At 39.1% G+C, this 14,413-nt stretch overlaps 1 protein-coding gene across 6 annotated transcripts in view; it reads left to right on the top strand.

Annotated features, from left to right (window-relative positions):
• The first annotated feature begins 6 nt into the window (after window positions 1–6).
• Window positions 7–14,413, top strand: part of DNM3 (dynamin 3) — a 557,709-nt gene continuing 543,302 nt past the window's right edge. For all 6 annotated transcript variants that reach the window (XM_012000434.1, XM_012000433.1, XM_012000431.1 and 3 more), the window contains exon 1: window positions 7–229. In XM_012000434.1, coding sequence (XP_011855824.1) covers window positions 69–229 — 161 coding nt within the window. In that variant the 5' untranslated portion in view covers window positions 7–68. The remainder of the gene's footprint in view (window positions 230–14,413) is intronic.

Here is a 14,413-nt window from a genome sequence, read left to right as displayed (position 1 = left end):
CAGGGCAGCGCGGCCCCTACTCCCGGTCAGGTCGTAGAGGCGAGCTGGTCGCTGGCGCCTCGGGCAAGATGGGGAACCGGGAGATGGAGGAGCTGATCCCACTGGTGAACCGTCTGCAGGACGCCTTTTCGGCGCTGGGACAGAGCTGCCTGCTGGAGCTGCCGCAGATCGCCGTGGTGGGCGGCCAGAGCGCCGGCAAGAGCTCGGTGCTCGAGAACTTCGTGGGCAGGTGAGCGCGCAGGGCGCTGAGTGAGGATGCGGCGGGGGGCGACCCCGCTCCGGGCCGTTGGAACGTGGACGGGCAGCGGGAGCCAGAGGGTGGGTGGACCAGGCGCTGCGGTGGAATGGGGGGCAGAGTGGCGGTGTCCGTGGGGCGGGCGGGGTCCTCCAGCTCTGGGCATCCTCCGTCCCCTGCCACCCCCCGCCGGGTGGCCCTCCTGCCTGCCTTTCATCGTGCGATACAAAGCCATTTCCTCCCTGTCCTCCAGTCGGGGAGTCGGGGGAGGGTTCCGCCCCGGGATCGACCCCCACCCCCTCGGTGCGCGCCAGCCCCGGGCAGCCTCCCTGCGTAGCGCGCCGAAAGCTTCCCAGTGCCCCTCTCCTGTTTTCCCGGCTCAACACCCGCCTCCTTTTCCTGTCGCCCTCCGCGAGGCTCCCTGCGAGGCTGTGGGGCTTTATCCCCCGAGCCCCCTCCCCTAGGTGGAGATGCTTTCCTTCTGCCTGGGTTCTCGTTCCTCTCAGCTGTCTACTGTTGCCTGCCTCTAGCTGGGGAGGCGGGGTGCGAGGAGAAAGACGTCGTTTGTTGTGGTGAAGCTTTATCCGGAGACGCTCCCCCACCATTCTCCTCTCGGAGAGTCGAGGAATAAAAGGTGGTGTGTTTGCGTGTGCACCTATTCACAGCTCCAGACAACTGTGAGAGAGCCCTAGGCACAGACTTGGCAGTGGGTGGACTTGTGTTGTCCAGGTGCCATGTCATTCCTGCATCATCTCGGAACTGACCAGCATCTTTCTCGCACTCTCACTGCGCCCCCTCCCCCAGCATCATCTTCCGTTCTCTAAGCTCCTATTTGTCTTGCTAGCCTTCAAGATAACATTCTGAATCTAAATTGTAGCTGTGGTTTTCCTCATGACTCTTAATACAGAAACAGCTAAAGAATTAATTTTTGAATTGGGAATCAGCATTTCTTCCACTGAGCAATTCATGAGGGATTAAGTTACCTTAATGGCCTAGACTGAAGAGTGCAGACATTTGCTAAGAAGAGCCCATTTGAAAGCATTATGAAAGCTGAAATCTGTTTCCTAGTAGTAGAAAATCAGGTAGAAATGTACAGTATCCAAGAAAAAATGCTGGCGAGATTGTACTTTATTCTTTTTATTTGACTCATTTGTGACTTGGAATGCAGAAGATTCCTGTTTCTGTTCCTTTTTTCTTTTTTTGTTAGTGTTTGATGATGTGTAAAATTTAGAGCTGGATATGCCCACATTTCCTTTGGAAATGCCAATGTTCATAAAGTACATATTCCTTTCTCCCAAATGATGTTCCATCTTTCAGATGATACTTTTTTTTCCTATATGAACTAGAAAGATAAGAAACCTAATAAAGTAAAAATTGCTTTGTATCCTTGAGTAATTCACTTAATTACTACACCCCATTTTTATACATTTTTTTGATTAATGAGCAAAGTGAAGGTAAAGTATTTTGCGTACGTCATCTTAGCCTTCTGGTGAAGTGATGGATAAATGTGTTATTTCAAACATATAACAGTTACTTTCTTTGATTTGTTGCCAATGAAATTTACTAGATTTAAAGTGGCATCCAAAGAGTGAGTTTTGATAATATATTTTTGGCTTTCCAAATGCCAGGGCATTTTTGTCATGACACTTTAAGAGTTATTTAACTATCTTTGTTTTTTAAACAAATACTTAGATTAAAATTGTAAGTATTTCAAATGAAATTACCATATTTTTATGCATCTTCCATATATTTATTTGGATGAGCCTATATTATATGTAAGTGCATTGTTTGTAGTCAGAGCTTTTGAACTTAATGTCAATTTTATGCACATATCACAATTCTACTTTCTAGGTTTTGAAATCCTAACATTCTTCTTAATGTTATAATAAAATTGTACACATTTCCCCACAGTAGCTATGTTCTTTTGAAATGATAATTTGAAAAAAGAAATCTAGAAGAGTAAAATATTTAAGCTTGAATATTTTTCAAGATGGAATAAAAAATAGGGACATTACAACTATAACAATCAGAACACTTACCAGAGTGCATTAGTAATTTGTTGTACTTTAAAAAGTTTTACCACTAATTAACCGTTAGAATGTCAAATCAAAGAAAAGGGTGAACACAGAGGAAAAAGGTCATTTAATCCATATGTAAAGTCTGTATTATATGTAGAGATAACACCTGCCTAGCAGAGCTTATATATTAAGGAGAAAATTTAATTAGGAAGGTCATTTGACTTTAATAAAGATTTCGGTCATTGAATTATTGAGGAATCTAATTTCCAATTATAAGCCAACCTTAGGGAAAATGGAGTTTTCTATTTTGATAAGATATTCAGCCTAGGTGGAAAAAATTGTATCCATTTTCTACTGTAACATCTTAGTGCTTTCTTGTCATTATCCAGGAATTTTGCAATAAAAATACGTTTCTTTACTAAGGATGCAACTTTACTCTTTTACACGAAACTGTTTTCATTTTAAGACTCTGATCTAATGTGCAGTTATTGAACGCAGCCATAAAAACCAAGGGTCATCACTTGTGTAAATTAATTGTGTTTGCTCTTGACTTAAGCTTCTTCTCTACAAAATAATGATGCATTTTCTCAACAATCCTTATTTAGTGGACTAACTGTATCTTCTCTCAGACAGTTTGTTTATATTGAGTTTTTTTGACACCAATGAATGAATTCGGATGTGAATATGTTTACTTCATTTAGCGGTCGCTGTAAAAGCTGGTTTTTGGGTGACAGGTTTGAGATTGTTATGAATAAAATGAGTCATGAATGAACCACTTGTTTGTGATTTTCTTGCTGAAGTGATGAACGTGCATATTAATTTGATATAGCATGAGTAACCAGATTGTTCTTTTGGTGGTGCAGAATGAGATATATGTTGGCAATGAGAGGCAGCTTAAGATCTAATGAATAGAACCTGAGACCTCTAATCTCAACATAGGGGTTTACTAGCTGGCTTAGGTCTGCCTATTGGTCTGGTTTGTATACAGAAGAATTAAATTTATTCAACTATTTTCATTATACATATACATATATTTATAGTACAGTGGTGATGATAATAATGGTTAACATTTATTGACTGCTTGTTATTTGTAGGTACTATTCTGGGTGCTTTTATATGAATAATCTCGTTTAGTCCTCATAAAACCCCAAAGAGGTAGGTACTCTTATGATTTCCATTTTACAGAAGAGGAAATTAAGATTTAGAGAGTTTGAGTAACTCACTCAAGGATAATTTAATTTAATATGAAAACAATGGAGCTAAGATTCAACTAGAGGTGTTGATCACTATAACCCATGTTCTAGAATCTCTGTGCCATATTGCATCCTTCATATTGAAGTTTACTGTTTCCTCTGATAAATACTTTTAACTTCTTTCTTGCTCCCTATATAAATGCTGCCTGTATTAATAAGAAGCTGGCCAGGCACAGTGCTCATGCCTGTAACCCCAGCATTTTGGGAAGGCAAGGCGGGAGGATTGCTTGAGCTCAGGAGTTTGAGACCAGTCTAGGCAACATAGTGAGATCTTGTCTCTACAAAAAAACAAAAAAAAATTAGCCAGGTGTGGTGGAGCATGCCTGTAGTGCCAACTACTCGGGATGCTGAGGTAGGAGGATCACTTGAGTCCAGGAGGTCAAGGCTGTAGTGAGCCAGGATCGTGCCACTGCACTCCGGCATGGCTGACAGAGCAAGACTCTGTCTCAAATAATAATAGTAAACAAGAAGTTAACTATGTTAATGATTTTATTCATATTTATTTATATATGTTTACCTTGCCTCGTTTCACAGAAAATTTGAGGTGACCCTTTAGGTAGAAGCAACGTTTATTAACAGATAAGTATTTTTCTTTGCTATTTTAGACATTGTTAAAGAGAGTTTTAAAATGTAATTGGATTGTTTATTTAAGTATGTTATTAGAATGCATAAAACTCGTTTATAGAGGTGTTAAGTGAAAACTGTACTAGTTGCTAATACGCAGATGTTTTAAAATGACACGCTTGTTAGAAGCATTAGTTTTTCAACGCTAATTATATAGGCAGAAGAGTCCACATTATTTTATTCTAGTCTGAGTTGTAAATAGACTCTCAATTCTGCACAAATAGAAAAAGTTTTGTGATTAATGGGGATGAAATAAAACATTTAAAAAAAGTGATTATGCTGATATTTTTCAAGAAATTACTTCTAAGTATTATTAGATAAAATGGTGCTAAGAATTAAAATGTCATAATTATTGAGAACCATACTTCATAGTTCCCAAGGGTCTATAAATAAAGTCAAAACATGAACTTTTCTTCATCCAACAATGAATTGGTAGAACTTGAAATCACAAAAATATTTTTGCTGAATTAACATTATATAATATATGTTTAGGTTATCACAAATTCACAGTTGGTGGTACTTAATTACCACCGTCAAATGAATTCTTTTTTTATTAACAATGTGTGAGAAGCAATACAACTAAGGTAACTGGACTGGATAGGATATCTCTGTTTTAGAATCTACTTATGATTAACAGTTATCCAAAACTGCACTTGATTTAACTTCTTTACGAATGAAGTTGGGCAGTCACCCAGAACCTTGGAGGAATGGAAACTTAATCTTTAGCTGGATTAGAGGGTAGGCTATCAGGTTCTCTATCAATGGAGCATACATTTAGAGTGTTAGATCTTCTTAGGTAGTACCTTTTGCAGGGCTAGTAAGTTAAATTATGAAGTTTTATTCATTATTGTGATTTATGTTAGAGGGACTTCAAGTATCCAGAAAGAAATAGATTATTTTTTTTCCTCTGCTACCAGAGCCAAGTCAAGAGAGTCCCAAGCTCATATGCTATATAGAATGATCCAATTTAATTTTCTGTATGGCCAAAGTTTTGCAATTTATCCTAGTCCAAGTTTGCATTGCAATTTCTTACACTCTCTGCATTGATTTAAAAATTCTTGTGGATTATGTTATACTAAATACATTTTATAAAGTAGAGGGGAAAAAGGGGGCCAACATTTGCTTAGCCATTATGGGGTGGCAGACGTGGATTCTGCTAGACACTTTTCATACCTTCTATTCCTTACCTGTTTCCATATCCCCATGTCAATAGGGGAGAAAATTCAGGGTTGGAGAGACAAGTCATTCACCCAGAATCATATGGCTAGTAAGCAGCCAAGCTGGCATTCGGTATGACTCCTACTGGAACTCTTGAGAAATATGGACACATAAAACCAATGAACATGTATTTATTGAGTTCTAAGTATACTGGGTAAGAATATATAAGAAAATATGAAGCTGATGTATGTATAAAAAGAGAACTGACAGGATAAAGTATGAGACAACTTTCAAATGCATATGTAAAATGAAGGTAGTCAGATATAATGCAAACTAATCAGGATAAAAAATTATAGTATGTCAATTTATTTTTACAAAAATCCCCGAAAAACTACAGTTCTGAAATTGAACTGAATATAAGTGGAAAGTAGACAATATATGTGTTTCCAGTGGCATCTGGCAGCCCGTATCATTTTAGCTCAAGCCTGCATGTACTGAAGTATCTATGTCAAAGCAGGAAGGTGGTGATCTGTGTCTCAGTTTCTGAGTTGACAACAAGGCATTGAATTTAGACTGTGACTTTATCACAAAGAGATACTGTATATTGGAGTGGGCCCTAAAGAAGAACAGCAAGGAAAAAAAAGGTTGGAGAGATTAAAAATATAACTGGATGCAGTGAAGGTTAATTGAGAGTGGGATGGATCAGATCAACTATTTTATAAGGACCTCCAAGACACTAATACTTAAGGGAGGTGAATTCTATTTTCGTTTTAAAGAATAAGTTATTTAGTTAAAGGAGTAGAATAAATCGAAGATACAAATGTCAGGGAAAATGTCCTAAAGGCAAACCTGAAAATGGAATGAATTGTTTAGAATGGGAGGAGGGTAAAGGAATTGACACCAAATGATTTGCATTTCATGAATTAAAAATCATTTCCAACAAATTAGAGGGTTCATTAATACCATATTTATTACTCTGTGTGTGTGTGTGTGTGTGTGTGTGTGTGTGTGTGTGGTCACAGGTAGCTTAGCTTTTCTTCCTCTATTAGTAGCAAGACTGGCATTTGATGACAGTATTATAAGAAGCTTTCCTCTGGCTTGATTTTCTCTAACTTGCTGGAGCCACAGTAAGATACAGAGAAACCAGAGATTTGCCCAAGGTCAGAAAAAATCAGAGCTAGGTTTGGAACTTAATGTTAGAAACTGGGAGGCCTGTGCCAGTTCATCATCTTCTCTTCCTCCTCTTATTGTTTTAGAGCACCTCCCTCCAACCCTTACCCTGCCTCCTCCTTTTCCCATCCCTTTGCATTGGGCCAGCCTTTTTCTCTTCCATGATATTCTCCTTCATTACTCTTCTTGATAGTTGACCAGCAGTGACATTACATTTTATTACATTTTTTTTCCCCCATACAGAATAGTGGAGACAGGGAGCAGAATTTTTCTCAGACTTAGGCAAGTTAATTTGACTGAAATAGCATACTCGTGAGTAAAGTGTGACTTTTAGGGAACAGATGGGCCCAGGAAAAGACTGAATAAGATATTGGATGTTTTTACACATTATTAATATTTATCCACAAGGTGGGCATTAGCTAGAAAGATATGCCTGAGATGGTCATCAATAGGCCTTGCTTAAACCAACACAAGCTTCTGAAAAGTTGTATGTAAATAAATAATCTAAACAGAAATGTTATTATTTAAACAAGTGGGTTAACTTTTAGGTAAATTAAAGATATTTTTGTGTAGCAAATCTGCTTCCTTCAGTTTGCCTGTTTTCTATTCTTTGTGTGTGTGTGTTTGTATTCTTAGAGTGCATTGAGTGATACTGAGGTCCATTAATGTTATAGAGATTATTTTAACAATTAATTTTTCAGCAAGCATTAATGTGTTAAATCTTTAGTGTTAATTGATAATAAAAACAGAGCAGTTGTTGAGGAAAATGATGATACATTTAATGCCTGAATTATATGAATGATACAGGATTGCTTTAGATCTTGTTTTTCCCTAGTATCCCTGCTGCAAGTCCTCTATTTCCAAGGGTTGAAAATGTGCCTCAGTGCTCCTTTGTGACAATGTGTCATTTTTATTTCCCACTGCTTCCAGGTCATGATATACCCATGAATAGCATATACACACATGATAGCAGTAGCTAGGGCTTCTGAAGGACCTCTTTGTTTATCCTTTCAGTGGCTTGGAATTGAAAGACTAATGTATTTAATAAGTAATTTAGTAGGTGACTAAACTTGTTTATGGTGCTTGTTTTTTTAGATTCCCCAAAAGTGAATATTTGAAGAGGAATCATCACAGTGTGGTGATGGAGTGCAGGCTTTGCTGGCTGCTCTTGAGTCCTGCCTCTGACTCTCGCTGGTAGCATGGCTCCTCATTACGGAACCTAGCCTCACTTGGCCTCAGTTTCTTCATCTGCAAAATAGGGATTGCAGACTTCACCTTTTAATCTGTGTGCGAGTTCTGAGTAAGATGGTATCAAGTGCCTGGCCCATAGTATGCATTCAATAACTGATTGGTCTTAATTTAAATCAGTTATTTAGACTGGACATTTTTTGAGTATTTTAAAAACAAAAGTAAGTTGAGGCAGATGGTAATGCATATTTGCAAATTCTTTTTGTGAATGTTGGAAAATTACAGTTGCATCAAAATGCTTACTTTGTAGACAAGGCTAATAGAATATATTTGAGCCTTCTTTAAAGAAAGCATTGCCCACGTTCGTTAAATGCATTGTCATAGTGCGTTCTTGTTTTTTTTAAATCGATATGTGCAAAGTGAACCCAGTTTGTATACTCTTCCCTTCCAAGAGTTCCAAAGCAGTTTCTGTTATTTCATTAATCCTTCGAATTTCTGTGAGAAGATAGCAAAAGCATGTTTTGTTTACTTTAATTTAGAAATAAAAAAAGATTAAGCTGGAAAAAAGTTAGGTGACATACTAGGGGTCACATGGTGAGTACTAGAGATTAATGAACAAAATAGAATTAATAACAGAGATAATAGAATTCAAATGAATTTTTCTGACATTATTTTTAGCTTTTTCCTAGAGAATAGATTTTAAGGAAGATAGTCGATTCTGTGATATAAAGTAAACCATTCTTAGCATGTTCCTTTTCTTTTGGAAGTGTTAGATGAAATTGCAGGCAAAGGTGGGATAGAAGGGGGAACAACAATTGAGGAAGTCTAGTTGGTGAAGCAGAACTACTTAGCAAGAGTATGGTCTGAGCCCAAGGAAAACATCTATAACCAAGGGTTCAGGAGGTAAGATGTAATTAGACCTTAAAAGAAGTACCAACATTTTTGTAGTAGATGTTGAAATAATACCCAATAGCTCTTTTTTTTTTTCCAGTGTAAAGATTCATATTCTGATTTGATTGATATTCCCATAACTTGCTAACCGTCAGTTTTAGCTCTGAGCTAGTTAGCTGGTTCTGTTTGGAATTACATTATTTTTAAGTTACTAGATATACCTCAGAAGCTTTGAAAAGGATAACTTTGGGTTTCTTATCTAGTGGAGGTTTAGAACCCTGTATATGTGTGTCTGTTTATGTTTTCTGGTTAATAAAACTGAAACCCATTCTCTTCATATTTTGAAGAGAGGGACAAAGGCTTGCAATTATTTTTATGGATCCTAGCCTTCATGGTTCTGAGTCCTACTACCAGGACAGCAACAATTGTGTGGTGAGATTTCTGCATTCGTATCTGAATACCAGTAGAATGACCTGCATACTGAAGTCCTTGTAAATTCAACTTAAGAAACTTTAGCCTGTTTATTTAATCCTAAAAACATATCATGTAAAATGTATGTGTGGGTACTTGATTTGAATTATGTACTTTGAATGTTAAATATTCTCTTAGGGCTTTGTTTTTTCTTTTTTTCCCCCCAGAGTCAATTAAGAAGGGAAGTGGCAGAAGGATCATGAGTTCCTCGCTTGCAGAGCAAGCGGGGAGATGAGAAGGAGGAAGCAATACTTTTGTGAGTGTCCACTAGATTGTAGGGACATACGAAGAGAAAAGACCCATAAGGTTCAACTGCTGTGGGAATTAGGAGTATCTGTGAATGAGTTAGTTTGGGGTGTATTTGGTTCCCCCCCAACTCCCTGTGGCAGGTGGTCCCTGCGTATTTGTTGAAGGTGTGCCAAAGGTAAGTAAGATTGCACGCCAAGAACAGTGAGAGCTGGGTTTAGTCTGGCCTCTGCTGTCATCCGCTGGTCTTCCTCAGCTCTCTCTGTCTGATTTAGAGGCCCCTCCTTGGTGGCCCTTGTTAACACTTCACTGCACAGGAATCTACTGAACAGTTGGTTGCCTCATCTGTCTGCCCAACTATTTGCAGCTTCCATGAAGCCAGGAGCTGTGTCTCCTTTATCATTTTCCATAGTGCAGTGCTGGCATACGGCAGGAGCTAACTGAATGAATCAGCTACTTGACTCTGTACAAGCCATTTATCTAAGCTGAAACATAACCTTTGTCATCAATAAATTGGTCGAAAATAGTAGAGTGGGCTTGGATTAGAACAGTGGTTTTTTTTTTTTTTGAGACTGAGTCTCGCTCTGTTGGCCAGGCTAAAGTGCGGTGAATGGCGTGATCTCTGCTCACTGCAACCTCTGCCTCCCAGGTTCAAGCAATTCTCATGCCTCAGCCTCCTAAGTAGCTGGGACTACAGGGGTGCGCCACCACACCTGGCTAATTTTCATATGTTTAGTAGAGATGGGGTTTCGCTGTGTTGGCCAGGCTTGTCTTGAACTCCTGACCTCAGGTGATCCGCCCACCTCGGCCTCCCAAAATGCTGGGATTATAGGCATGAGCCACTGCACCCGGCCTGAACGGTGTTTTTTAAACTGTAGATTGTGACCTAATAGTGGGCCATGATATCAATTTAGTGAGATTGTGTTTGACAGTGTTAAATAAAGTATCAGACTACATCCAAGGTAGTTATAAGTACTGCTTTGTGAAAGTTTTGTATTAGTTGCATATTTGTATATGCATACTAGGCTGCAATATAAAATGTATTTCTTACTGTGGGTTATCCTCAAAATTGTTGAATGCCTCTGGTCTAGATTAAATCTAATATTACTTCTAGGTGCTTATTTGGTTATTCTCTGTTTAAATGGCAGGACATATCTTTTTTTTTTTTTTTTGAGACGGAGTCTCGCTCTGTCGCCCAGGCTGGAGTGCAGTGGCCTGATCTCCGCTCACTGTAAGCTCCGCCTCCCAGGTTCATGCCATTCTCCTGCCTCAGCCTCCTAAGTAGCTGGGACTACAAGCACCTGCCACAGTGCCTGGCTCATTTTTTGTATTTTTTTTTTTTGGTAGAGACAGGGTTTCACTGTGTTAGCCAGGGTAGTCTCGATCTCCTGACCTTGTGATCCACCTGCCTCGACCTCCCAAAGTGCTGGGATTACACACGTGAGCCACCGTGCCCGGCCCAGGACACATCTTTTTATTAGAGAAGACACAATTCACACTATACCGTTACTATTCCACTAGGATGAATTAAAATGGAAATAACTTTATTATTTTAATAATAAATCACTTTATTATTTATGTCTTTTAATCGAAAAAGTGATATGTACATGTAATACAAATTCAGACATTCCAAAATACCTTATATGTATACCATACAAATGCCTTTCCCCTATTGAGGTTTCCTAGTAAGATGTTTCATTTACCTGCCTGTCTTCCAGATTACTTCTGAATTTGTATTTTCTTTATATGAAATTTATTTGAGTTTTGAGGACAGACAGAATTTAATAAAGTTGTTTGTAGGTAGATGATACAACCAGTTAAGAAAGGCCACGTTTGAAAATTCTATTAGCAGATGGATTTGTCCATTTACTGAGTCATTTACAAAGAATCATATGTTGCGAGTCCACAGTATGCCAGAAATTGTGCGAGGCTCTGATGTGCAGCAGCTCCTTCAACGAGCTTGCTGATCCAGTGGGTACAGGATTGCTATGCACTGTGTTGTCAGGATACCCAGGCTAACAATTGTTATGAGAGCCATTTGTCAGAGAATCGTTGGTGAGTTCATGATACTGTCTCTAAATATTTGAGGAGCTGTTACTTGGAAAAAGATTAGACTGACTCAGTATCTTCCCAGAAGACATCATTAGAACAAATGGGTGAACGTTACAGGCAGACAGACTTAAACTTAACGTAGGGGAGACTGTTCAATAGAACACTTTAAAACATGGAATGGATTGCCTGTGAAACAGTAAGTATTCCATCCCCATAAGGGTAGAGACTGGCGATTGATGACTTGCTGGCTGCTTGGCATGGTGTAGTCAGGAGGGGGGTTGAGCAAAAGGACTTTGAAGGTTGTTTTTTTGTTGTTGTTGTTGTTTGTTTGTTTTGAACAGTCTTATGATTAGGCTTGATGGATGCCAGAAACCTGGCCTTAAAAAAATGTGTGTTTTCTATAGGTTATCTGTAGGTAGGTAAGAAATGACAGACTTATAAAAGAGTTAAGACCTCTCTGGGTCTAGCCCTTCAAAAAATCATTGTGCCTGTCAGCGTATGGAATGGCTAATTCCATGAAGCAGCTGTGATTAAGGGTGTTTTACAGGTAAACTGTATTTATTCTTCTTCTTCTTTTTTTTTTTTTTTTTTGAGACAGGGTCTAGCTCTGTCACCCAGGCTGTGGGGCAATAGCAGGAAAACTGCTCACTGTAGCCTCAATCTCCCTGGCTGATGAGATCCTCCCACCTCAGCCTTCCAAGTAGCTGAGACCACAAGTGTGCACCACCATGCCCAGCTAATTTTTAAATTTTTTTTGTAGACACAGGGTCTCCCTACGTTGCCCAGGCTGGTCTTGAACTCCTTCCTGGGCTCAAGTAATTCTCTTGCCTTGGCCTCCCAAAGTGCTGGGATTACAGGTATGAGCCACTGTGCCTGGTCTGTATTTATTTATTTATTTTTTTAGAAAGCTCAATTTTAAAATCTGCTTTTCTAATTGATGCAGTTTCTTTCAGTGGTGTACCAGTCTAGAAACTTAGAAAATAAACCTAGTTTAGTTTCCTTTTTTATTTTTAAAATCTTCCTATATCTAACACATATTGTAATTTCTTTATTCAAAACATCTTTTTGAATAAAGGAAACACCTTTTCCTCTTTCTTCTCATTCTGACCATCAGAGTCTCAGCTGTCCTCCTTTCGCATGTGGGATGACTCTGACAGCATCCTGCCCTCTCACTCTCTCCATTTCTTATTCATCCATTCCATGTAAACATTGCTGCTCTCAGGTTAATCTTCCAAAGCACAAGTTTAATGTCTCTGTCCTCAATAACCTGCAGTCCCCTCCCTCCCCTTTAAAAATCTCTACTTGGTCTTCAAAACTTTCTACCCATTCAACTTTTGCTTTCCACTCCTCCCAGAGGTTTTCACCTCATTTTTTTTCATCTTTTCTGTGTATGCAGTGGCCATTTCTGATTACTTAAGAACAGGCATAGCTTGAGTAGAGCATATTTTGTGACCAAAAGGAGTTTAAACAATCCACTTATACTTGAATTCCTACTTTGTGAAAGACACTGTTTTGGGATAGAAAAAAAAAATATTTGCCCTTAACAGAATCTAGTGTAGACTAGCATAGAGTGTAGTCAGAACTTACACAGTGTTGAGGTAAAGAACATGTATTCTGTGGAGCCTGACTCCCTGGGTTCACATCCCCGTTCTGCCACTTAATAGTTCTGCGATCTAAATAATCACTTAACCTGCCTGTGCCTCAGCTTCCTCACCGGTACAATGGGACAATAGTAGTACCCTCCTCATGTGGTGGTTGTAAAAATTAAATTAATGCATGTGAAACACTTAGGAGAGTGTCTGTCACATGGGAACACAGTTACCTGTTTATGAGTAGTATTATTGGGGATGGACGTTTAGACAGAATTTGGGTGCCTTTAGAGGTCCAGAGTGTTCTGGATGATCAAAGGAAAAGAACAATTTCTCCTTTTTTTTTTTTGAGACAGAGTCTCGTTCTTGTCACCCAGGCTGGAGTGCAGTGGCGCGATCTCGGCTCAATCTATCAAATTCTTACTATTTAATGCCCATTTCAAATACTGCTAGTTTACATGGAATCTTTCTTGGACTCTCCAAAGGAAACTTGAAAGACCTCTGCCTCCCAGATTCAAGGATTCAAGCGATTCTCCTGCCTCAGCCTCCTGAGTAGCTGGGGTTACAGGCACCCGCCAGCATGCCAGGCTAATTTTATTTATTTATTTTTGTAGAGATAGGGTTTCACCATGTTGGCTAGGCTGGTCTCAAACTTCTGACCTCAGGTGATTCGCCTGCCTCCACCTCCCAAAGTGCTGGGATTACAGGTGTGAGCCTCCGTCCCAATTTTTCCTTTTTTAAAAATTATTATTTTAGGTTCAGGGGCACATGTGCAGGTTTGTTTTATAGGTAAACTCGTGTCATGGGGGCTTGTTGTACAGATTATTTCTTCACCCAGGTACTAAATCTAGTACCTAATAGTTATTTTTTCTGATCCTCTCCCTTCTCCCACCCTTCACCTTCAAGGAGGCCCCAGTGTCTATTGTTTCCTTTGTGTTTATGAGTTCTAATCATTTAGCTCCTGCTAATGAGTGAGAACAGGCAACATTTGGTTTTCTGCTCCTGCGTTAGTTTGCTAAACATAGCGGTCTCCAGCTCCGTCCGTGTTCCTGCAAAGAACATAATCTCATTCCTTTAAGGCTACATGGTATTCCATGGTGTATATGTACCACATTTTCTTTATCCAGTCTGTCACTGGTGGGCATTTAGGTTGATTCCATGTCTTTGCTATTGTGAATAGTGCTGCAGTGAACATTCATATTCATGTGTCTTTATGGTAGAATGACGTAGTTATATTTCTCTGGGTATATACCCAGTAATGGGATTGTTGGATTGAATGGTACTTCTGTTTTTAGTTCTTTGAGGAATTGCCATACTCCTTTCTGCAATGGTTGAAATAATTTACACTCTTACCAACAGTGTATAAGTGTTACCGTTTCTCCATATCCTTGTCAGCATCTGTTATTTTTTGACTTTTATGTAGTAGCCATTCTGACTGGTGTGAGATGGTATCTTCATTGTGGTTTTGATTTGCATTTTTTCTGATGATCAGTGATGTTGAGCTGTTTTTTTTTTTTT

This window comes from Mandrillus leucophaeus, unplaced genomic scaffold (genome assembly GCF_000951045.1).
Source record: "Mandrillus leucophaeus isolate KB7577 unplaced genomic scaffold, Mleu.le_1.0 Scaffold629, whole genome shotgun sequence".
In the NCBI taxonomy this organism is placed as follows: domain Eukaryota; kingdom Metazoa; phylum Chordata; class Mammalia; order Primates; family Cercopithecidae; genus Mandrillus; species Mandrillus leucophaeus.
This window is presented reverse-complemented; position numbering and strand designations above follow the sequence as displayed.